The sequence below is a fragment of the Chelon labrosus genome (genome assembly GCF_963514085.1).
Source record: "Chelon labrosus genome assembly, chromosome: 20".
NCBI lineage: Eukaryota > Metazoa > Chordata > Actinopteri > Mugiliformes > Mugilidae > Chelon > Chelon labrosus.
In genome coordinates, this window is record NC_140353.1 from 5,780,392 (window position 1) to 5,806,471 (window position 26,080).

General features: G+C 43.0%; 3 protein-coding genes across 4 annotated transcripts in view; 2 read left to right on the top strand and 1 right to left on the bottom strand.

The window, feature by feature from the left end:
* The window catches only part of syne1b (spectrin repeat containing, nuclear envelope 1b), a 69,678-nt gene extending 62,818 nt beyond the window's left edge, over positions 1–6,860 (bottom strand). The window contains exon 1 of one of the 2 annotated variants that reach the window (XM_084568821.1): positions 6,630–6,860. In XM_084568821.1, the coding sequence (XP_084424947.1) occupies positions 6,630–6,696 (67 nt within the window). In that variant the 5' untranslated portion in view covers positions 6,697–6,860. Of the gene's footprint in view, positions 1–606; positions 853–6,629 lie in introns of those variants that run through there. The other variant, XM_084568820.1, reaches the window with a different exon arrangement.
* Positions 6,861–10,126: 3,266 nt separating this feature from the next.
* myct1b (myc target 1b) lies at positions 10,127–12,399 on the top strand. Its single transcript, XM_084568855.1, has 2 exons — positions 10,127–10,273; positions 11,038–12,399. Exons 1-2 carry the CDS (start codon positions 10,219–10,221, stop codon positions 11,532–11,534), a joined length of 552 nt encoding a protein of 183 aa, XP_084424981.1. The 5' UTR covers positions 10,127–10,218; the 3' UTR covers positions 11,535–12,399.
* A 1,411-nt stretch (positions 12,400–13,810) lies between these two features.
* Positions 13,811–25,823, top strand: tulp4b (TUB like protein 4b). Its single transcript, XM_084568497.1, is given in 15 exon segments — positions 13,811–13,945; positions 15,173–15,442; positions 16,521–16,649; positions 16,760–16,921; positions 17,082–17,262; positions 17,347–17,454; positions 17,539–17,705; positions 17,965–18,189; positions 18,384–18,618; positions 18,782–18,913; positions 18,916–19,157; positions 19,289–19,382; positions 19,486–19,629; positions 19,751–23,184; positions 23,403–25,823. Coding segments are annotated over 15 exon segments (5,658 nt in total). The 5' UTR covers positions 13,811–13,927; the 3' UTR covers positions 23,520–25,823.
* The last annotated feature ends 257 nt before the right edge of the window (positions 25,824–26,080 follow it).

Here is a 26,080-nt window from a genome sequence, read left to right on the forward strand (position 1 = left end):
CTCTCAAAAAAAAAAGAGGTCAAATGAGGAGAATAGAGAATGAGTGGAAGGGAAATTTTCTCACAAACCCCCTACGTCTGTCCCATAATAACATGCGTGATTGTTTTGGTCACCCCCAGCCTCTTTTGTGGTCTATTAATATATACATCCACAATGCCTCATACATTATGCATCATATAATACAAAACACTTCTTTGCTCTAGTGGTGCTGTTGTTGCGTTGAGTGCCGACTTCTAACACCCTGTCACGCATGCCGACTGGCTAGTGCTGCCACACTGCACATAGTGGCCATTTTTAAACATCCACCCATAGAGATATAGACAGCGGTCACGTGTGTAAGGAAGCAATGCTATACAGGGAGCAAAGACATCGCGTTAAGCCACAGGCAAGTGCTTCATCACTGATGCACATGGGATGCCCACTCGAGCATAGCACGCACATACAGCTCCACGCAGAAACACGAATGCAGCACACATACAGCTGTGATAACTAGTTCACAAAGCAGGGATTCACCTACAAACCATTAGCATATGTTATGTCCCACATTAGCAGCACAGGTCAGCACAGATGAGAGATGAAGGATGCTGCTGCTGCTGCACCACTTACCACGTAGATACTGAAAAAATCCAGTCACCAGATTTAAAGAAGTCTTCCTGACAGAAACATCCTTAAAGTGAGCCATTCTACATCCCACTCTCCGGCTCTCTGTGTCTGCATTTCATGGGTTCCGCAGTACATGAATACATGTGTGGGTGAAAAATACAAATCCACAGTGGAAAATCTGACACGAAAAACACACGGCTGTCCCTTCACCCTTTTTTCCTGCAGGAAGCAAAACAGATCTGGCTGCCTGGTTTCCCCGGTGAAAGCAGAAAAGAGCTGCTGGAGGCTGTGATGTCCCCTCCTCCCTGACACTCTCACACACTGACACACACACAGACACGCACACACAAACACACGCACGCACACACACACACGGACAGCAGAGCAGAAAACTCTAACAGAACGGATGATTTACAATCCCATCCTTCCTTCTTCCTGTGTTCTTTCCATCCAGAGGAGCCATGCCTGTGTGGATGTGAACAGCCCCCGCTGCACTGCCTCGCTGTATCATCGTACCATCAGAGGCTGGAGAGAGCTCAGCTAGGAGCATGGCTCCACCAATCAGCTCGTGGGAGGCAGTGATGTCACAGCCCTGGCTGCATTATCCCAATTTAAGCTTGGTTTAAGCATGTGTGTGTGTGTGTGTGTGTGTGTGTGTGTGTCTAGTTTCTGTGTGTGTGTGTGTATTGGCCTGTGTTTGCGTATGAGATTTATCTTATCTCCTATGAGACATAATCACTTAAAAACATTACACTGTCCAACAGAAGGGAACAAATTTAATTTAAAAAAGAAAAATAATGTTGTTTATTTCCCAGCAGGACTATTGATTAAAAGGACCAGAACAAAATTAAAAGACTGCCGCACAAAGCTCACCATGGTGCAACAAATCTTAATAATTAATGCTGAAGCTGGTGAATGACATCTACCACCTGCTCTCTCTGTGTCAATGCTATTGTGACGACAAAGCGGACACACCCACGCTGGGATCCCCTTTGTACACAAAGGAGCATCATGTAAAAAACTCTAGAGAGCATATCCAATACACCAGAGCCAGCTCAGCTCTGACCGGTCTGTTTTTCTACTGAACTACTACTCAGATCTTCTGTGTATAACACACGATCGAGAGTAAACACGGCTCTTGATAGCTTATCATCTCCTGCAGAAAAGTCCCTTTATTCCTTCAAGACCACCAGCCTACTAAAAGCCTTTCTGATATGCTAAAAATAGACCCGAGCTTGTCATTCTATTATTACTGCTCTATAGACTGGTGATGGAACTGGCCCAGAAAAGCTGTTTGGCTGAAAATGTTTTTTTTTTTTTTTCCTTTTACATCAAAACAACTAAAGGTTAACAGTACCATTAGAAAGAAGTTGACAGCTGCACCCACTGAGAACAATTGGCTTTCATAGTTAAGACTCACAAGCAACTAAATGTGGAAAAAAAAGATAAGAATAACCAAGAAAAAACATTTTCTCATGTTTGAATTTAACAATCGTGACACCCACCCCTTAGGACATATCTATTTGTATAGTTTTAATTTATATACTCTTCTATAAATTGCATTATTTTATGACAAACCCACTCCCCGTAGTATAAGAAGCTTTAAAATGAACCTCCATCCTTATCACAGTGTTTTTCTCTTCCTGCCCTTAACTCCCAATTCCATTTAGGTTCAACCCAGGAAAAATCCTCAACTGAAAAGGAAGTGATGTGTTTTTGTTTCCATCAGAGGAAACTAGGGCAGGGAATCATTTGAAATTTCGTAATAATAGTGCCTTTATATGAGTTTCACTACCAGCAGCGACACAAGACAAAAGCAAGGCCTATTTGTTTCTAAAACCAGGAAATATAAAACAGTTTTTTTGTTTTAGTAGAAGAAGCTAACATGCCAAACTTTTATTTTATTAATTTTGTCTAAATATGAACCACTGTTTATGAAAGATCTGCCCTGTTAAGAAATATGATGTGCGTTGCTACTCAAACTACAAACAGGCTGAACCTTTTTTGTCATACTAGAAAAATCAAAAATAAGACGACAAATCTGAAAACAGCATTTAATACCAGTTCTCGGAAGGTTTTGCTACAGCCACAAATTATAGATGTTCAATACCCTGTCCTATAACACTTTCACGATCCAATTTGGCTACAGACACAGGAGTAAAGGTGTTCAATACCCCGTCCTTTTGAAATCAAAATGAACAAAAACAACACATAACATGAACTTTCCCTGCTATTCCAGCTGCTCGCTACTATATCCAGCTTTTCATTAAGGAGCTGTCCAGAGTCCTGAACTCAAGATAGTATGTAATGTCGATTGTTAGAATTACTAAATGGATATACTAACTCTGACATGCATGAAATGTAAAACAGCTCACCGCGATTGAGTCATTACAATCCAGTCCACTGATTTAATTAAGCCTGACGTATAGCTAGTAGCTAAGTGGCAATTAAAAGTGGACAACCCCAGCAACAAACGCGGCGCAGTGCATCAAACCACTAAAGCATCAGCAGTTCACGTGAGTGATGGAGTACTTAAGGTGATCTTAGGACAAATGATACCTTTGGCAGTATTGTATGGAAGGAGCTTAGCTTCATTGGCTTGGGGTTGGTCACCTGGGAACACTGTAAAAGCCCACTAACTCCACTGTTCCATTTAGTAAGTATAGCTTTGACAACAACAACAACAGCAGTCAAGCAGGAGCAGAAATGATTCTGCCAGTCCATCCAGAGATGATTGACACTGAGGAATAAGTATTTACTGAATGAATGAATGAAGGCCACATGACAGTGCCATAATCTAAAAAATCTTAAAAGAAGACGACTGAGAAAACATATGGTTCTTTTTAAACTAGTACAGTGTATATGCATAAAATATAAGTGTATATCTAAATAAAAAAGTCTGATGCAGCTCTGCTTAGTGTCTCTGCTTCTCTCTCTGTTCACTCGTCTGTACTCCAACCATGCTGTAACAACTCCATCCCCTTTGGCGAACACAGATGGTTCACTCTACTCCTGTGCATCTCACTGTTTTTAAGATGTGACCTTTTACAACAAAGCTGCAATCTTGCGTTACCGTCTCCATGTACGTGGGCGTTCCACTCAAAAATCTACCGACTGATCAACAGAAAAGAGATTTCAGACCTTTGCTGAAAGTGACGATGAAGCTTTTATGCGGTTTTATATTATCTTTAAAAGGAATATCTCTTGATTTTGGGACAATAGGACAACCAGAAGAATATTTCTTTGCACTATTTGTTGGCATGGTGCTAACTAAACAGCTGGTGTACTCTGACTCATTGGCTCTCTGAGTTTTTAGCTTGTGACCTTTTACAGGAAAGCTGCAATCCTGTATTAGTGGGTACAAATATGACTTTTAGAGTGCAAGCAAACATCTACTGACTTAATTGTCGCCCAAAGTGCGTCGGAAAAGTCATGTCATCCCGCCACAGTTGTGTGACAAGGTGGATCACAGTCAGATGCTGAGAGAAAAAAGATCCTTCACAGCTGTCCCAAGTGGGGCATCCCCTCTGCTGCCCTTCCCTCCCTCCTTCCTTCTTATTCTCTTGCTTTCTAATTTCACTGCACGACCAGGTCCAACTGAATCCCCAGTTCCATGCAGGGACAATAAGATGTTAATTCTTAATTATTTTACAAGAAAATTTTAGTCCGTCCGTCTGCCAGCTTTTTTCAATATTTGTTTAAATTATGTTGACTAAACTATGAATAACTGATGCAGAAAGTAAGGCTCACTTACTAACCTAAGTAATATTCAGCATATGTTAATCTGACATATATCATAATTATCATATGAGACGCACGAGATCTGACTGATTCTCCACATCTCTAGCGTGAAGGGAATCCAATACAGTGCAAGACATCACCACAAACCCTTTGCCAGCTGTCTTTCTTCATATCCTGTTTGACACACAGTCACATCAAGAGTGAAACCCACAATAACCTCGACCATAAAGAGAAGCACACGCCTGTCACGCAAATGCCACCAGACGACGCTGAGACGTAGATTGCACCATGAGTGCATTTAAGGCTGCGAGCTATGTCGTTATATGATCCTGAAATCAGGCTAATGCTGTTTCAAAATGACAGCAGCAACAAGTGGAGATTATTTGTTCATAAGTTCAGGGCTCGTCTTCACACGTCTACTTTATTACAGCACGTAGACTACTTATCTGTGCGTACTCACAACGCTACGGACTTTGTTGTTGTCAATAATTCATCCACCCAGATGGACTGTTGCTCAGCTCAAAGTGAGTCTGCAGTAACTCTCTCTGCAGGATGCCCTTAATGACGGGAAGCTGCGTTTGATTACCAGAGAAAAAAAAAGCCCAGGCTACCTTGCTGCTCGCCACTAACAGAGCACCTAAAGCCACTGGCACAATAACACCTTCCAGATGTGACCTGACACCAAATCCCACTTCCTGAGTACAAGCTCAACAGAGGCTGGCACTCTGCAACGCAGATCGCGGCATTTGTGCATCTGCTCATGCATCCTGATTAAAAGATTAAGTTTTTCACTTTGCAATACATCCTAAACAACAGAGAGTTTATTTGTAGGGAGTCCTGAATATGTTTTAATTAACCTAAAATTCATATTAAGGCCTGTGCGAGCCAATATAAGAATGTGAAAATGACAAAACACCCATATGGCGGGATATTCAAAACTGTCATGACGCATTTCACCCTTAGAATAAATATTAAGCAAATGCAAGTAGCTATGCAATGCAATACACAGGAAAGCAAGTCTCTCTCTATACCAAGAACTGGGCAACACTGGCACGACCACAGACAAATGTTTCATAACAGTCTCTACGGTAACACGCCATAAAGTATGACATTTCCTGGTAAACTGTAGATCCAGAAATACTAATCGAAACTGAGCAGAAGATGTCAGAATTGGCCAGAATTAGCCAGGGTGTTGATGGTTGTGGCTTATGCCCTTGTAACAGAAAAAAGGGGGGGGGGACACACACCAACAAAAAGAGACTCCTGCTATCGATCTATTCTCTTACCAAGGACAGAAAGGGTGTCAGGTTTTCAGTGCATTGTCTGTGCATTCATTGTTGTGACTCGGTGTCTCGTGTCAAGACTCGAGGTGGATTAAATGTTCAGGATGATGCCTAAAAAAAACTTTAAATTAAAGACAAAGATTTCTAAGAATAGATAAAGATTACCCATTTTGCTTTAAAATAACTGACTGATAAAATGATTCAGTGGATCCAATAAGCATTACGTTGTTTCCCCTGGCAACAAGATGCTATTCGACAAATATAAAATACCACATCCTCTGCTTCAAAGTCGTCCGACTAATCTCCATTGAGAATCAGTGTTAAACATGAGAAGACAAACTGATTAAAATTAGGACTCTGAATCATGTGTGTCGAGATCAGGAGTTTCACAGCATTCGCTGAAAAAATTGAATCATGTTTCTCTAAATTAACTTCCTACTAAACTGGGTCGCCCCAACAATGCAGTGTGTCTTTTTTTGTGGTTTGGTCACAAGGTATTACAAGAATGAACATTAGTTTTCTTATTATTCCAAATGAGATTATGTGTAGCCTTGGGAGAAAAATAAACCTGGTGACAAATGACCTAACTGTGTGATTCTATTATGCTTTTATAGATAACACAATGTAGGACCGCAACTTAGTATAAAAACACATGTTTTGCGTTGTAATGTTTTATAACTATTCGGGTCTTTGCTACCAACGCTGGATACAGAGTGACAAGACAAATGAGACAGAAAGGTACACAGTGATGGATGTCCTTTAAATATAATCCTAAAGTGAAATCATTTTAAGTTTTCTTTGAGTGTTTCCCTAAATACTCCTATGCGAGTGAGTGTGTATATAAGCACGAGTGTGTGAGCATCATGTCTTGCAAATGCTGGCAAACTTCAGATGGGCACGCAGCCCAGGCGTTGAATCAGCACAATATTACCGTGCAGCTGCAGCAGCGCAGGAGGAGAGCATGTTCTGTCTGTTAGCCAGCTGAGCGAAAGAGGGACTTACCCTGCAGTTTCTGCATCACATTAGCTATGTCCACGGACGGTCGACCGAAGTGCCTCGGAGAAGCCATGTCGTCCCGCCGCAGTTGTGTGACAAGGTGGGTCACTGATGCTGAGAGCAAAAAGATCCTTCACAACTGTCCCGAGTGGGACATCCCCTCTGCTGCGCTCCCCTCCCTCCTTCTCACTCTCTGGCTTTCTAATTTCACTGCAGGACCAGGTCCAATTGAATCTCAAGTTTCATGCAAGGACAAGCAGGTTTCCTGTCCAATAGAAGCACTTCTTCCATTCACTGCCTGCAAAAGAGAAGCAGGTTGTGAGAGTTTCAATGAAGGCCACACCCTTCTGTCAGCCTATTACTTTACCACACTGTTTTACTCAGAGCGTGTCAACTTTAAATTGCTAAATGCTTTTATCAAGGCTACCTGAGCAGCCTTAAGTTTTTAATACTATGAAGGAATGTAGCTACAGTACATGTCCTACAGTCACTGGAAGATAGCAACCACCTGCATCCCCTAAAAAATATTTTTATGATGCTATGGCCTTTGGTTTTGTTCATTTTGTTGCATTTAACTCGGGTTGTGTTTGATCATGCAGAAAGCCATCTGCATCGGTGTGTTTTAACCTTTACTTTGTATTTTATCATGCAATTGCTACTCGTTAAAAGGGAAGTCTCCCGAAATAAAGTTTGATTTCATTGAGCTTTCCACATACAAAACATGTCAAGTCAAAATAAGGAAATGAATGACTGTCACTGTTGGAGCAGAATCAGCATTCATGTTAGTAGTCAGTATTTTTAGAGAGGTTCAACTGAGGCCACACGCTTTTGTCGACCAGTCACTTTACTACAGTGGTTTGCTCACAGCTTAGTCATTTTAAAAGCTCTGCCATAAGATTATGACCTACTGGTCATAATTACAGATAAAGTGTGGCGATCAGTGGCCTTGTGGTGTGATCCGACAGACAAACTACTGTGGCTCGGACTACAGAAAAAGTTAATGCTGATTCTCGCAGTTTATTTCGTACAGGCCTGCGCAACTGCAGACCAGACAGGGTGCCCACGCTGACCCTCATCCACTGCTCTTATAATAACAGATACGTGAGCATCAGAGCTGGACCACCTGGTCTGATGAATCACTCTTCTGGGGAGCATCTGACACCAGGATGCAAGAAACACCTCCTCGCCACCACTGGCATGGAAATGTGTTCGCTCTGCAGCAGTGTTTACGTGGGGATACGTATATTGGACCCAGGTTTAGTGGTTTTAATGTTGTGGCTGATCGGTGTAACACTTTGTCACAGCAGGGGGGGAAACACAGGTGTAACTAGTGAAATTAATGACTGAACATTATTATTATTATTATTAACACCTGTGCTTTTTCTTCTTACTGAAAGTCAAAATGGTGGTTGCAGAAAATTACTATTATTTTAAAACGACACCTCATAGTTTTTCCTACACGTATAAAAGTGTTTATAGCATATTATCTAAAACACAATAGTTGAAGCACAGTTGGGATTAAAAAAAAAAAAAAAAAAACAGGAAGTCACAGGAATACAGATATAGAAACAGCTACACAGAGATAACTGAGCTAATAGATAAACGAAGACATTAGCCTACATGCTAAACAACAGAACTGTGTGTAGTAAATATTTACATAAAATTTGGCTAAAATGAAGAGTGTCTTTCTTTTCTGGGCAGGTACCGTCTTCACTTCTTGAAATAAATTCAAGAAGGAAGTTAAAATTGCCGAGTTACAAAAGTGTTAACTAACACGCACCGACGTGTGCATCAAACGGTTACACACGAGCACATTTTAAGGGCTAATAAGGGCAATAATTAGAGTTATTTTAGCATTTATCAAACTATTATCAAACTAATTTCTGCAGACCTGAGCGTCGCTGCTGTGGTGTCACCGGCGTCTGTTTATTTAACCCGGCAGGAAGTTACTGCAACACCACGAGAAACCCAATGAGGCTGGCATGAAGGTGGCCCGAAATAAAAAATATATAAATTAAACTTGACAACTGAGTAAACCTCACGCTATGAATGAAACCCAAGAGGCGCACGTTTCGTCTTACCGCTTAGGCAGCTGCAGAGCATGGTGAACCTTACAGAGGAAGTGTCCGTGTATGTGTGTATGTTGCCTGGTTGCCAATGGTAACGTCGAAAATGAAACATGGTGGCGTGAAGTTTGAAACCACAAGAAGAAGAAGAAGATTGGCAGGGAGGAGGCTGATCAAGCTGCAGGGAGGAGGAAGAGGAGGAGGGGGTGTGGTCGGAAACGTGTGGTCTAGTTCCTGTCGGTCCTCCTAATTTATTTAGGGGGACAAAAGGGTCCATTCTTTGGCTGAACACTGAGGAATCCCATGCATGCGTCTTTGTCCCGGTGCTCGCTGCAGCTTCATGGCAAGGTTATAGCGACATTTGGACTGTTTATACAACAATCAAGACTCTCTTATGAGTCATGTTCATTTGCATATCTAAAAATAAAGGAAAAACTTTTCAATACACAAACACACAGGGGGTTTTCTATTGTTTTGTATTTCCTGGAGACCGTAACGAGTTGGCTAATCCTAAACTTTGTGTAAACTTCCTTAAATTAATTGTTTGGTGCACACTTGCAACTCCTAATTCTCCCACTCACTAATATGTGTTTTTATTATTATTATTATTATTATTATCATTATTATTTAAACTCTTTCAAGTTTCCACATTACACATTTGTTAACCGCACAATGCATTAAACTGATTGGCTCATTAATTGTGTAATCAGGACTGGTGCAGAGTCTAAACTTAAACTTAACTTCCCTCGTTCCAGCACGTTAGCTGCTCAAAGTTTGCAGTTTCATTTCAAGTACTTTAGCGCCATCTGCTGGACTTCTCTTTGAAATGACCTCCTTATAAGCTAGGGTCACTCTTGTTAACTACTAAATAAAATCCCTACCTTGCAGCAGGAGTATAAAAACGAATGTTTGCGTACACTTAAACAATAAAAAGGGAATAGCTGTGAACTGTATTGGCTGCCGAGCTGCAGAGTTATCAGCCTGTAAGCTCTGAAGCAGTGAAGCGGGAACACGGCAACAATTGAAGGAAGTCCCCACAGACTCAGAGCTTGATATACTGCAGGCCCTTTACCAGATGATTACATTGGTTTCCTTATCCAAACACTTAGAAATACAGTTGAAAACTTTCCAAAAGTCTTTTCCACCCGAGAGAAACGGGCCTCATTTCATTTATTTAAGCTAAATTTTCCCGGTGAGAACTTGTGCACGTGCTACAACATGTTTTGAGGTCGTAAACGTTTCATAAGGGCCCAACAATGATGCGCACACGGCCTTTGTTAAACAGTATTGATCCCGAGGAAGTGATGCAAAAGGAAACAACCCTGTTTCCCAGTGTTATGTCCCACACAGATAAGCAATGCATTTGCTAATTTTAAAGCCAGAGAGGGAAGGAAGCATGACAGCAAAGTTTCCGCCACGGCAAACACCGCAGGGGGAGAAAACCAAAAAGCCCGTCTTGGAAAAAGCTCAGTGCTCGACCGTCTGCGGGAGTCCGTGTGTGGAATCTGACGCCAGCTTATGGTGGAATAATGGCACAAAATGAAACGCATCCCCTTTTGGAAATACTAAACTCATTTAATCTCGGTAAGTGTGTCTGTACTTGTACTATTTCCCAGAACCGTAGCCTGTACAGTGAGAGCAGAGTGTCCTTCATTTGCACAAAAATGCATTGTGAAATTAAATTAAAGCAAATATTTTCAGATCAAGGTCTAAGCACTGGAAAAATCCCCAAATAAGCTCAGACAAAAACACTCTAAAAAAAGCTTGTGTCAGTTAATTATTTGTTCTGTGGTATTTCATCCCATAAAATCCTTTTTAGAAATGTGCTGATTTCTTTTATGCTTCATCATGTGTCTCTTTACGGTTCTGGACAACTTTCTCCTGAGCAGCCAGGAAACTTCTTGATTCTTCTAGATGAGAATCACATTCAGATAAGATGAAGCAGAGTTATTTTCAGTGAATCAGTTTAATCGTGCGGTCAGTTTGTGCTTCAGCACAACGATGCTGCGTAGACGTGAGCCCACACAAAAGGTGTGATGTAAGATTTTATGTAACGTCGTGCTCAGTATAGCAGCTCCCAGCAATGATAAATCAATACAGCACAATTTCCGTAAGCAAATCTGCCACACATGAGATCTATTTTACTCTGCTGATGCAACTCTGCTATCACATTCCTTGTTTGCTCTGATAAGATTTTATGTCTAAGTTTAAAACTACCACCTGGGGAAATAATTTCCCTATATTTAGAACAACACAATGCGTCCTGCCTCCCACTACACTAAAATGTTTCCAGCTATTATTTCTGAGCACCCTTCTCTGAGCGTCTGCGTTGATTTTTCTGTTTCCAGGCGATATGATTCTTGCCTTCTGTTTGTCTGTGCTTGTGGGCCTGCTGCTGGGCGCTTTGATCTACGTTCTGTTGACCTGGGCGTCCAGGCGCCGGGCTACGGCCAGGATCACCAGACGCTCCAAAAAGAAGCCTGGCTCTTCACAGGCGCGCGACCCCATGAGCAATCAGATGGGCCTCTACCGAAGCACTTTTCTGAGCGTCTACAGGCAGCCCTCCCTCGAGCCGGTGGGCCCTCTGGGGAGCAAACCAGGCGCAGAGACGTCCACCTTCCGCCCGCTGCCCAAGAAGAGCAGGCCTAGCTTGGATATGGGGGAAGACACCCAAGTACACGTGTCTGAGGACGCGGCAGCTTCATCTGATTCAGCGTCCCTCGTGACAAACAAGAGACATTCCTTCTGGCTGGGCGGCAACGGACTTAAAGGATTCCTGCCGTCACAGGCGCCTCCTCCTGCATATGACAGTGTCATCCATGCCTTTGAAGAGACTTGCACTTGAAACAATAGAACAAGAACTGAGGAGGAAATGCTGGGAGTCACAGTGGACTTTCTAGATATGTACTGGTCTTTAACGCTTGAAGGACAAAAACATCCTCCCATTTAGTCTGTAACAGCTGCAAAACTGTAAGCCCAAAATGAAACAGCTTAGGTCTGTGAATGAGAGACACTTGGGAGAAGTCTCTGTCCCCCATCACCAGGCCAGAATGGGATCTCAAAGGGTCCAACAAAAATGGCCTTCTGACAAAACAAAACCATGAATTAGGGACTGCAGCAGCAAATCAGCAAATACGGATCTAATTGAAATGAATCCCATCAAATGCTATACATATGTATCACATTTGTGTCCCGATCTAGGGCAGGGACGTACAAGGCTGGATGGATTAAAGGTGCATTTATCTGAGACATCCAACTCTTTCATTTTGACTAAGACACTTCAACAGACACAGAGTCTGCTTTATGTTATGAAATGAGTTTCCACAATTGACACATTTGCACATTATTTTCTTAATTAATCTCTAAGTTGTTTTATGTTACAAAACGTGACAAAATGCCCACACTGACTTTTATTTTTTCCCCCTTACATTAAAGTCAAGTAAAATGGACTAAAAAGGCAAATGTATTCACTGAGGATGACTTATAACGCAAGTTTTTTTCAATTTTACCCTAAAATGAATCACTGATAACATTTCTGCCATTTGAGTTATTGGTTAATCAACTGATTGTAGCAGGATTGTGTTGTTTATGACCATGGCAGGACTCCAACTTGTAGTTTAACCCTTATTTAACCCGTGCCATAAGCGGCCAAAGAGTCTCTGAGAGAAGGTTTTCCTCTGAGTATGTGTATATATATATAAAGAAAAAACGGTGTGCAAGATATTTATATTAACACAATAAAAGGAAATTGTGATATTGTGAAAGTGCTTGTTGTTTGATGATAGAAGTTACAGTTCATTTATGTATAACGTGTTTGCTATAGAGTTTGCCTACACGTGAAATGAATTAGAAATATAGTGAATTAATAACCTGATGGATAATAGTCACCAGCACAGCCATTTCCATTTAGTTCTTATGTCAGATTGTCACTTCAACTTGCATTTGCAAAAGACAGGGTGCGTCGTGTGGGGTTGCCATTTTCAAAGAAGGACCCCTTTTAGGTGCTGCAATGTCTCCACTCCAGAAACCGGACTCCACTTTGCAATCTAGCTGAGATAAAACTGTTCCTGCGCACATTAGTGATACCTAGCAGGGTTGTTATTAGTGTTGCTGTTTTTTATTTTTATTTTCTTTGATATTGACTTTAAATCCGCGGTCTATTTTCCGTGATACCTGCCTCATGGCAACCCGCTTTAAAGCCACAACCCCAAAGTGCGCCAGCGGAAAAGTGCCTGGCAACACTACCGCACTGTGCGCCCACCACCTCTGGATTAATATTATCACAGCGGTGTAAGGTACGTAAAGATCATAGCATATTCTTTGTTTTTGTGTTTTTTTCGTTAAAAAATCCATTTTAAATGAGGACTATTATTTATTTCCCAGCGCTGTTTATTCGTCTCGTCAGCGTTTGCTCATTCAGACCACTGCATGCGGTCACATACGAGACGCCTCTGAATGTGAAAATCATTTTTATGTAATGTGTCTTGTAGTGGGAGACGTTTGTAAAGGAGATCTTGTACTTTAATCGGATGCTTTGAACCTATAGGCTTCAAACCAAGGTAGAATTATTGTTTAACAAACCGACTTTTGATTCACGTATTGCAATTTATCCTCAGTATTATTATTATTAGCTGCATTGGGATATGTTTAAGGTTTTTTTTTTTGGTTTTTTTTTAAATGGGATATTTGAGTTGACATCCTTGTCTGGCTGCTGTGCTGGCGAGGAAACGGTCAGTATCAGTACCCATGGAGACTGCGAGTGCCCTGCAGTGTTGCCGTTGCATAGAGACTGAGAAACAGTGTGCATTTCAAGGTTGATGCACTGAATGACAAGGCTGCTATTTTAAGCAAAAAAAAAAAAAAAAACACCTCTCCCTTTCTCTGTATCTCTTTCTCTCTATCTCTTCTATGACCTTACTTGTTGAATAACGTTGCCTTTTTTTTTTTTTTTATATTCTTCTTTTTCTCCACTGCAACAGGACTGCACAACTCATCATCTCACCAAGGAAGACATGGGATGGGCCGCTGACATCAAACAACACCATTGCATGGCAAACTCTGAAGTGCAGAGCTGCTCGATTTGAGTCAATGCAGAGCTGGACACCATCTGGCTGTATGATGCATTGTACTTCCCCGTAGATTGTACTGTAAGCAGCCAGGAGCAGAGCAGCCATTACCCTTCAGTGCATCATCTGGATGGAAATATGGACACCTTCAATGGAGGAATTTTGACTCAACATGTCCAGGAACTATGAGGTACTTTGATTTGCTCGTCGCACCAGCATTGAACCTGAACTCACCCAGTCTATGCACTCATTTCGTAGCATATTAGAGAGTCTACTAACCGGTGGGGTCAGTCAGGGTAAAAACATTTTGTGCAGCCAGTGATCGTCGCGATTGGAAGAATTGTAGATGAGATCTTAAAATGTCTAGGCCTGGCTTTGTTTGTTTTACTTTTAAATTAGAAGACAGGACAATATTCTGTGGAATAAGATGTTTTAAACAAAATCAAAAGGGGTTAAACAATGTATGCAAAGGGTTAAATGCTTGAAGTGTAGGTTTTCTTCCTTAAAATGTGGATGTCAGACATTTTAAATTCATGTGAGTAGGCTGGAAATTAATTCACCCTGTCTGAGATACGACTAACTTAAAACTGTGGCCTATTTAAAAGAAAAGAAAAATCATTCATTTCTGCTGAAAATGTCAACCCACAGTTTGAATCCAACAGTTTCATCTTCTCGTTTTGTGAATCTGAACAAATAAAAGACAGACTGTGGCGATGATGTAATCCGCAGACAAATCCTGGAGCAGCTCCACAGACAGTGAATAATAGAACAACAGCTAGGAACATGGTGAGCGGCAGCCGTCGTGATTTCTGCTGGTGTCGGGGCGCATTTTAGTGATTCACTCGTCCTCGTGCAAAGTCTCAGATGCGACTCATTAGCATGAAATTTCTCAAACAAAGGCGAGCTGCGAGCGCCTGGTTTCTGCCACTGATCTGAGGCCTGCGAGCCACAGAGTCTTCCTTCGGTTGTGGGTTTTTCTGTGGGTTGTTCACCTTTAGGCTGCACGGTTTTACTTCTGAACCCGCCCTCCCTGCTCATAACTGGATCACATGAGTCATTCGTCTTCATAATCCCTGTTTATCAAGCGGTATATGCAAAGATGTCTTCATTTTTTTGATAGAAGACGCTCATCACCAAAGGTCCATCTGGTGGCTGTTTGCCCAGTTGTCGTTTATGTTCATTCTGGCTTATAAACTGATGTTGAAGGTTCAGGTTTTGACTTCCTCAGGGTCAAAAGTGCTCCGATAGAAGGGAATTTGCTTAACCCAGCTTCCTAAAGACCCCGACAAAAGCCAAAATGTCCTGAGCTTTAAATATCTGTACATGATCCAGTTTTATTATAAGGTCAAACAAGGTGTTCACAACAACTTCAGCTCGTCTCTTCCTCTGTTTATTTCTTTTTCTTTCCTTCTCCCAGCCTGGTCACTCAGTAGGGATGTTGGCTGCCGTGGAACATGGTCCCATCCTCTGCAGCGACTCCAACATCCTCTGCCTCTCGTGGAAAGGCCGGGTCCCCAAGAGCGAGAAGGACAAGCCGGTGTGCCGGAGACGGTACTACGAGGAGGGCTGGCTCGCCACGGGCAACGGGAGAGGAGTCGTTGGGGTGACGTTCACATCGAGTCACTGCAGGAGGGATAGAAGTACACCTCAGAGAATCAATTTTAACCTGCGAGGACACAACAGCGAGGTCTGGTCTTGACTTATCACATTTTTTTTATTATTTTTTTTTTGCTGCTTTATTATTGAAAGAGATTTAACTATTTAACTATTATTATTTAAGTAATCTATTTAAAGGAACGTCACATACTGGCATTTAACTCTAACCCATCTTTAAAGGAATCCTCCGCCCTCATCTAAATAGCATTGTGTCATTGATTATAAGACAAAATGAGATAAAGCTTTAATGATCTCTATGCGGAAACTGAATCGTTGCAGCAGCAGAGAGTACCAGGGGGTAAATCAGGAGGTTTGCATTTAAAAAAAAACATAAAGCACAGGACTTGGGCCTTTCTGTGTGGAGTTTGCATTCTCTCCAGGTACTCCAGCTTTCTCTCACCGTCCAAAGACATGCTCGCAAGGTTAATTGGTGATTCTAAATTGGCTGTAGGTGTGAGTGTGAATGGTTGTCTGTCTCTCTGTGTTAGCCCTGAGATAGACTGGAGACCTGTCCAGGGTGTACCCCGCCTTTTTGCCTGATAACAGCTGGGATAGGCTCCAGCACTCCTGCGACCCTTAACAGGAATAAGCGGTTACAAAAGATGAATGAAAGAATGAACATAAAGCACAGATAAAAACACAGATAAAATACAAATACAACTGGAAATCTGAACTAAATTGGACAAAATGCAGAGATGAATATAAATATGTGTGCAAATGCAACCGTAGTAATAAAAAAAGTAATATTAAGTGTAAAAAGGGTGAGAAGAATGAGAAGTTTGGATGTGTAAATTGTGTACCTTATTTACAGCAACAGATAGTAACAGGCTCTGTAAAACTGAGAAAATAACAGCTTTCATGTTATAATCTGCTCTTATTATTAACATTATTATTAGGACATACTTATATCTGTTGAAATGATGGTCTCTTTATGCTGACTCTCCTTCCAACTGCATTTTTTTTTTCAAATCACGCTCTGCCTAAAAAAAAAATGTTTTTTTTAGCCTAGTGCTCGTACTGGATATTAATCATGAATGTTCCTCTGTGCAGACAGCCACCTGTGCTTGCAAAAAAAAAAAGAAAACAGTGACTGTTTGGGGCCTTTGCAGGTTGTCTTGGTGCGTTGGAATGAACCCTTTCAGAAGCTGGCCACGTGTGATATGGAAGGGGGGATTTTTGTGTGGATCCAGTATGAGGGGAGATGGTCTGTGGAGCTGGTGAATGACAGAGGAGCACAGGTTGGTACTTTCATCGATTTCATCTAAAAACTGACCAAAGGAAATGTTGCACTGACTCGAAAGGCTTGCAAAAATAAAATTAGGCAATGATGAACTCCTCTTTCTTCCAGGTGAGCGACTTCACTTGGTCACATGATGGAACTCAAGCCCTCATCGCATACAGGGATGGCTTTGTCTTAGTTGGCTCGGTCAGCGGCCAAAGACACTGGTCCTCTGAGATAAACCTGGAGAGTCAAATCACATGTGGCATCTGGACGCCTGATGATCAGCAGGTACACGATACCTGCCTGAACTCTCCTTATATGATCTTGTTTCTTTTTATCCTGCAACAAAATGATCTGTAATGAGAAAGCTTAAGACGTGGAATAATTGAAAATAGAGGATAGTCGACTTGTCAGCTGTTAAAGTTTAACGTGCAATGCCTTCCCTCAGGTCTTATTTGGCACAGCGGACGGTCAGGTGATAGTGATGGACTGTCACGGACGGATGCTCGCCCACGTTCTGCTGCACGAATCCGACGGGATTGTGAGCATGTCCTGGAACTGCCCCGACTTCCTGGTGGAGGACAGCACGGAGAGCGACACGGACTCTGACGACAATATTCTGCCTTTAGGTGCAAACCTGTTTCTCCTCAGATAAGCGCTCATATAACACGTGTTCCCTGAGGAAAACTCACACAAGTCTTTCTTCTCCTAAGTGCGACGAGTCAAGCCATTGTTGACGGTCACCTTCTTATCCGGAGACATCAGTCTGATGAACAACTATGATGACCTCTCTCCTGGTGTTATTCGCTCAGGGCTGAAAGGTATGAACGCAGAGAAAGAATGTGTGCTCTTGTTTACTGATGACTTCTATTCATCAAATAAGACATTTTGTCCCTACCCCGTAGATGTTGAGGCCCAGTGGTGCTCCCAGGGAGACCTGCTGGCTGTCGCCGGCATGGAGAGACACGGCCTCTCTGCTGACTCTGCCTGCGCATCCATCATGAGGAACGCGCTTGTCAAGTTCTATAACGTTCAAGGAGAACATATCTACACTTTGGAGACACCGGCACAGGTTCAATTTTTTGCAAACTAAGGGATAGAGGTCTGCAAAATCAAATCAGACTGTGCATGCACCTTAGCAGATACAAGGATTTAGTTCTTTTGTTTGTCATTTAACTAATGGATGATGCTAATTTCAAAACAAAAGCATGCAGGAAACACATGCAACACAGCATTTTTTTAAGAATCTATTTGGGGAAATTGTTACAAATGATGGCTAAGTATGGAGAACATTTATAATCGTGTTTCTTTGATTGTGGATGTTTTTTCAGAGGCCGATCACCACCATCTGTTGGGGTCACAGAGACTCTCGGCTGTTCCTTGCATGTGGGCCGGCGCTCTATGTGGTGCGTGTGGAGCACCGAGTGGCCAGCCTCCAGCTTCTCTGCAAGCAAGGCATCGCCAGCGCCCTGCGAGAGGAGAAGGATGTGGGGAAACTGAACATGCCCTCCCTGCTCTGCTCTTACGTCACCACTGCTTTCATACCCACCATCAAGGTATTAAAGTTTAATGTCCACTGCTGCCTCGGGACTTGTTTGGCACAGCGGGCGGTCAGGAGATACCGATCCTTGTTTAATAACACAGTTTCTTACAAACTTTCTCGCGCAGCGTCCAGAAGCGTAAAACTGCTGACATGTTTTCATTTGAGTTTCCCAGCAGTCCTACGGCTCTTTTCCTCTCTTTGTTCTAGCCCCCGATTCCTGACCCCAACAACATCCGTGATTTTGTGAGCTATCCCACAGCTGGGAATGAGAGGCTGCACTGCACCATGAAGCGAGCGGAGGACAGTCCAGAGGCAGGCGGACCCTGCTACACTCTCTACCTAGAGTATTTAGGAGGACTGGTGCCCATTCTCAAGGGAAGGCGCATCAGTAAGCTTCGGCCCGAGTTTGTCATCATGGATCCAAAAACTGACGGCAAGGCAGGTGGGTTAGAGTCACCCCGAAAGTTTCCATATACCGTTTCTAGGTAGGTTTCAGAAAACTGTGCACAGGAAGGGGTGGCATCATTCACCTTTAGGAAAAACAAATAGCATTTGTTTCAACATCTTCTTCTTATTCTTTATTCATTTCTCTTTATTTTTTTCAGAGGAGGTGTGCGTGAATCCCATGATTTCATACACCGACAGCTGTAACTGCTCTGACTCCAGTGACATTGAACTGAGCGATGAGTGGGTCGGGAAGAAGTCGCCAAAGTTATCCCGAGGAAACAGGTCACCTAAATGATGCAGATGAACTCACACGGACATAGTTTTTATTCTATTTTAGTTTATTTCACCATTCTAAGTGATTTTATAATCGTATTTTCCTGTTCTCAAAGGCTCAACATGGAGTCGAGAAAATCTCCCAAGCTTTCACGCGCCAATCAGGAAGGCCAGCGGTCGCCACGGCTACCAACGAAGAAGCCTCCAGTTCGGTCGCCTAGTCTGACGCGCAGGGAGTTTTCTATGGATGGAATAACAGAGGTAATGACATACTACAAAGAACAATATACCTCCAAGTGTATGGAAACGTTCCCTCGAGGTTTTGGTTCTTTTGCATGCTGGTTTATTGCTTGTGATTGTTTATGTTTGCCTTCATGTTGTCTCTTTCGCAGCACAATTACCTTGCACAAGTCACGTCTAACATTTGGGGGACAAAGTTCAAAATCGTTGGACTTGCTTCGTTCCTCCCCGCCAATCTCGGTGCAGGTAAATCTCCCAAAGCCCACACCTACACGTTACTGTGTCTAACTAAACAGCTCCTATATTTCTTCCCCTGTTAATTCTTCTGTCTGCTACTCTTCTGTTTCAGTCATCTATAAGACCAGTTTGCTTCACTTGCAACCGAGACAGATGACGATCTACCTTCCGGAGGTCCGAAAGATTACACACGACTTCATGAGCCTGCCTGTGTTCAACCCTAATGTGTTCAGCGAGGACGAAGATGACCTACCAGGTGTGAGGGAAAGAAGTACAAGAAGTACAAAAATATTGATATATGTCTTTTAATTTTCATTTTACCAGAGTTAATTTTTTTAAGAGTCACTCATACACTTCTTCTCTGTGTTCCTATAAAGTGATGGGGCCTTCTGGAGTGGCAGGAGACAATCCTCCCTGTACAGTCAACATTCCCATCGCTCCCATCCACAGTCCAGCTCAAGCCATGTCCCCGACTCAAAGTATTGGCCTGGTTCAGTCTCTCCTGGCCAATCAGAATATTCAGCTTGATGTCCTGACCAATCCAACAGCCACTGCCGCTGCAGCAGCTGCAGCAGCTGCAGCTTCTGTCCCTGTCACTGATCATGGCCAGGATGCTGTTGCAACCCCATACCCGGTGCCAACTAGATACTCAAACCCCGGCCAGGTGATCTTCAGTGGGTTGGAGATGGGTCCTCTTCTCCCTGGCACGCTACCTCCCCCACCGCCACCTCACCATCTCCCACCGCAGCCTCACCCGCAGCGGTCTCATTCACAGCAAAGTCGCCAGCCGCCGCCTAAGCAGTCGCAACAAATGCAGACGCAGCAGCAACAGAAGATGCATCATCATCAACAGCAGCAGCAGCAGCAACAGCAGCACCATCATCAGTCCCAGGCGCAGCAGCAACAGCTACAGCTACAGCAGCAACAGCTACAGCTACAGCAGCAACATCAACAGCTACAGCAGCAGCAACATCAACAGCTACAGCAACATCAACAGCTGCAGCAGCAGCAACATCAACAGTTGCAGCAGCTGCACCACCAGCAGGCGCTGCATCAACAGCAGCAGCAACAACATCAGCAGCAGCAGCAACAACACCAGGTCCAGCAACACCAACAAATGCAACAACCTCAACAGCCAGTGACGAGCCAACAGTTCCAGCACCAACAGCAAATCCAACAGCAGCAGCAGCAGATGCAGCTGCAGCACGAGCAGATGCAGCAACAGCAGCAGCAGATGCAGCAGCAGCAGCAGCAAATCCGGCAACAAATCCAGGAGATGAGGCAGCAGCAGCAGCAGCTCCAGCAGCAGCATCAGCAGATCCAGCAGCAACATCAACAGATGCAGAGGCAGCACCAACAAATGCAGCAGCAACTGAAAATGCAGATGCTGCCTCCACCTCCGTCTGGATATCCAACCATTTCGTTGCAACAGATTCATCTTCTGCCTCAAATCGCCGCTCCTACCACTGAGCCTGACCGGGGGGACCACGCACACACTCTGAAGCCAAGTCTGCCACGGACTTTACCTCCCTCCTTCAATGATACAGATGTTTCTGTGGAGATTCAGATGAGGAAGGTGAACCCTCCTCCTCCGTACCCGGGGACTGTTGTGTCTGCAGCAGCAGCAGCAGCTACGGCCGCCGCTACTCCTCAAACTCTTGTCACAAACTGTGACAGCCCAAGTGTCCTGGCACCAGATGCCTGTCTGAAGAAGGACGAATTTCTGCTTCATCCTGTCACCTTACAGTACCCAACACCTCTGGGGTATGAAAGGATCACGACCTTTGACAGCAGTGGCAATGTGGAGGAGGTTTGCCGGCCACGGAGGCGCCTCATTCGCAACCAAAATGCATACGCTGTCCATGGCATCGGGGGCTCTGCCACGCTGAAAGTCACGTCGTCAGAGAATAAAAAGATTCAACTGCCATACAGCTCAGCAACATTAAGCCGTCTGTCTGTCCCTCGATATTCCATACCAAGCGGAGACCCTCCCCCTTACCCTGATCCGGCCAATCAAGTAACTGCTACGCTGCCTCCTCCCCAGAGAATTGACAGCAGTCTGATTCATGCCACTCTACGTCGCGACCGCAGGGATGTGGGACTCAAAGTGCCACAGATGATGGAGAGCTCAAGGACTCTTCCCACTAAGGCGAAAATGAACAGTGCATTGGCGCTTTCCTACCAGCAGAGGGTGCCCACTGCGTTGTACACATGCACACAGTGCAGCAGCAACAGCAGCAGCACCAGTGTCAGTGTGAGTGGAGGAGGGACTACGAGTAGTGGTATTGCAGGTGGCACGGTGGTGAGGCAGGACTTCCCACCTGGGAAGGGCGCACATCACAGTACCATTATAGTGCACTCCAAAAGTGCCTCACCCCTGGCCTCCCAGTCATCTTACAGTCTGCTGGGAGGTGTCGATAACAGTCGGGACAGAACAGTGTACGTTAACTCTGCCTTTACTGAAGACGAGACTTTGAACCAGCAGTGTCACCTTGAAAAATCGGTACGTCAGCTGACTCTTGGCGATGTCAGTTTGACGGTTAAACGCCCTCCGCCTTACCAGTGGGACACCTCCACCACAGAGGAATTCTGGCTCACCCCAGAGCAAACCATGTTAGCTCCACCTCCAGGACCTCATAAACCGCCTCCACTCATTATCAGTCAAGCGCAGCACTTGGACGTGACTCGGCTTCCTTTCGTCCTCACAACTAAACCTCCCACCAGTCCGAGCACAAGCACTCTTACTTTCCCATCAGGTTACCAGATATCCCTCTCGCCTTTTCCTCCTGGTGTGGGTCACAGTGGACCCCCACTTCAGACCTTACAGAACCCTCCGCCACAGTGTTCTCCAAACGAAGTGGTCGGTTCAGTCCCTTTTGCTCAGCAGGACCCTAGTTTGGTTTTACCACCAGGCTACCCTCCAAATCTAGCTAACTTGGCCTGCTGCCCTCTCCCTCCACTGTATCCAGGAGCTAGCTCATGTGCTGGACTCCAGCTACACCCCGTCAGCTTACACCCCTGGAACCCTTACCCTTGCCCACCGCCCATGCAAGATCCCCCAGCGCCTCCTCTCCCTACGAAAACTCATCAAATTTTAGAGAAGCCAATACTCTCTCCACCTCCTCCTACTGCGCCGCCTCCACCACCTCCTCTTCCCCCTCCCCCGCCACCTACTGAGCTGCCGCCATCCAAAAGTGCCACAGAAGATCTGGCAGAGTCTGCCAACAACTTTCCAGAACCATCATCCCTGAACGAAAGCCCCGTCCCACAGGAGTCAGAGCGCTTCAACAAGAAGAGCCGCAAAAGACTGGACAGCCGAGCCGAGGAGGCCAACATGACCACCGTCTCTGAGGGCAAATCCAGAAAGGAAGGACGCGCTCTCTCTGATTTCAACACTCTCATTTCCAGCCCAAGGCTTGGCAGCAGGGAGAAGAAGAAGCCCAAAGGCCAGAGAGAGCAGCTCAATAAAACAAAGAAGATGAGCAGGACCACAAATGAGTTCCAGGATAGCTCAGAGAGCGAACCGGAGCTGTTTATTAGCGGCGACGAGCTCATGAACCAGAACCAGAGTAGTAAGAAGAGCTGGAAGAACAAGCGAAGCCTGCGGATGGCGAGCGAGCTGGAGGAGATAAAGTGTCGCAAGGCAAACGAAAGAGAAGACCGCAGTTTAGGCAGCCAAGGATTTGTCTACGTCATGGCCAACAAGCAGCCGCTGTGGAACGAAGCCACCCAGGTCTACCAGCTGGACTTTGGAGGTCGAGTCACCCAGGAGTCGGCAAAGAATTTTCAGATAGAGCTGGATGGTAGACAGGTAATGATTAGTTTGTATGTTAGGAGTCTGAAAACCCAAACATTCATTGGTTGCAGCTTTTTGAATGTTTTCTTTTTTTCTTACAATGTCATATTGAGCATAATTTTGGGTTTCTTAACGAAACAAACCTGAATTACTTTTCTTGTAGTTTGTGACTTCAGTTGTCTGTGGTGATTACATGTCTTCTTCTTCTTCTTCTGTGTTTTAATTTTTTTTAGGTGATGCAGTTTGGGCGCATAGATGGGAACGCTTATATCTTGGATTTCCAGTATCCTTTCTCAGCAGTGCAGGCGTTTGCTGTTGCCTTGGCCAACGTGACTCAGCGGCTGAAGTGAAAAAGTCATCAGGTGTTGTTGTGTACTAGGTCAAAAGAAGCCACAATGGTCTTTCACTGCAGTGCGTGGAGGGGTACAAGGTGGTCTGGCACATGCAGATGATATACAGTCTCTATTTTGAGGGTAAAGTCAGTCTAGGTCAGCGTTCGTGGAAGCTATAGCAGTTAGTCCATGATTTCTCCTTCATATACTGAATGTAGTCAAGCTGATTTTATTATTATTATTATTATTATTATTAAAATGTTACGTACTGGAGTAAAGAAAAAAAACTGTTATTGGATAAACAAAAGATAAATAAAGTTCAGGCTGCCGTAAATTTTAAAAGCAGCCTGGAGGTTTTTGTGCCATCTGTAGTGCCAAAGACATCTTGTATTGCAAATCGATTTAAGTTACATTTGTGGTGTAAACACAGCGAATATATTAATATACAGAGGCATACAAATTAGAAAGTATATTTTCACTAAGCCATACATTATCTGATAAAAAAAAAACATATATGCACTATTTTAATTCACTTTAATTAAAAACTATACATTTATATGAGAATCCAGATTGTTATATCACTTCCTGTTTTGTTTTTTTGTTTTTTTTTTTGCATTCAAATCAGAGTTGAGAGTTTTAGTTTTGTCCGTCTTCTGCATTATGTTTAAATTGCTGAACATGCAATAGAGGAATATATTCTGTATCTGCAACATGAAGAGTTGAGTACAGTTTACCATATTTTCTATCCATGTTACTTCTATGAAGTGGTGCAATGAACATAGGAAATCCCATTCTTTCTGTCACAAAACTGCAAATCATCTAATGAGCCATTAAGACCTGCTCATTTTCCATTTGTACATAACACAACTGGTTATGTTCCATTTATACACAGTTGGTTTATCCTCTGTCCCATTTTTATTTTCAAACTCCCCTCTTTTTGGATGTAAATTTTCAATAGTGGTCAACGGTAAGTCTGTGAGTGCCAAATACTGAAAGCAAGTCAGTGAGGGATATAGCAGGAAAAAAAAAATGATATATACATATATGTCGATCTTATCCCTGAACTGAATAATTTTATACAAGTAAAGATTGAAATCTTTACATCAATCTCACTCGGTAGGTTTTGTTTTCATTGGGTGTTCATGATGCTACTTGAAATCTGCATTTGAATGTGATGTACAGTAGTTTGCCTATTTGGAAATCAGTGCCGCTTTAGATAGATAGAGCTTGTGTGCAATAATGCTACCTACAGAACAGTACATAGAGCCGATGTTGTACTTGCAAAAGAAAATATAATGCTGCTTGCACTGTGTATTTAGTAAGTGACCTAACTTCATATTATACGCTTTGAAAAAATGTGCTAATACGTTGCTTCTTTTAGTCATTTTTGTACTTCACCTCTGCTTTAACATGATGAGTTTTTTGATAGTTACGCTTGTAGAGAAAAAAACATATTGTTAAGATTAACTGTTAGTAGATTTGGTGCTAATGTATAAAGAATCAAATGTGATAATGTCTGGACATTTGTCATTTGTTATTAGGAAATTATTTTAACGAGAAAGTATTTTGAGAGGAGAAATTTAGTGAAGAGATTTTATTTAAGAGCTTTTTTTTTTTCATTCAACGCAGCTTCAGAGATTTCAGCGACGGTGTGTGTTAGTTATCAGCAACACTGTCTAATGAATAGTTTGCTGCCTGATTTGTTTTTCTCTTATTTTGTGAAAGAAACAAAATGATGTGACCGTAGGTTGACAGGGACCTATAGGCTGGCCAAAATGTAATAAAATGTATTGTTCCAAAAATGTTTTGTGCTTATTTGTCTGCTCTTCGATGCAATGCTATTGATCACAAAAGTCATACTCACATCATAGCTCTAATCCTTCAGCCTTTTTTAAAACTTATGTTGCATTGTGCATATATGAGAGTAAAGGGTTAAGTGCAAGTAAAAATAAGATAGAATTGTATTTATGTGGCACCTTTTGAAACAATATGTCTGAAAAAAATACAGATAAGATACATACAAGATTAGAATTAATACAAAAATAATCATGTTTACATGAGGTGAGGTATAGGCAAAAATAAAAAAGTTTGCAAATGTATTGAACTGATTAATGAAATTAGTAAAAGTAACATGTACCATCAGAAATGGATGGGACCCAGGAATGAACCCTGTGGAACTCCACAGAGTTTAGGGGCGGTTGAGAACACAAAATTGTCAACCAGAAACTTTCAGTGAGACAGACAGGACTAGAGTCACTTGAGAGCAGACCCTCAGATGCCAGCCCACTTATTTTTGAAGTTCAAACATCAACAAAAGAAGCATTTTAGAGAATCTTGGAGACAAATGAGATTATTGAAACAAGTCTGAAGTTATTTGGTTGAGTTAGAACAACTGCAATGGTGGTCCCTGACTGTATGACAGAGATTTGGAGTACCAGGAAAAACCCACTATAGATTAGTTTGTTTTAATGTTTTGATCCCTAGCCACACAGTGAATGAGGTTAGAGATCCATTACACAATAGAAATGAGTAAATTCAGTATTTCCTGTAAAAATCCCTCTATTGCTAAACTGTTAACA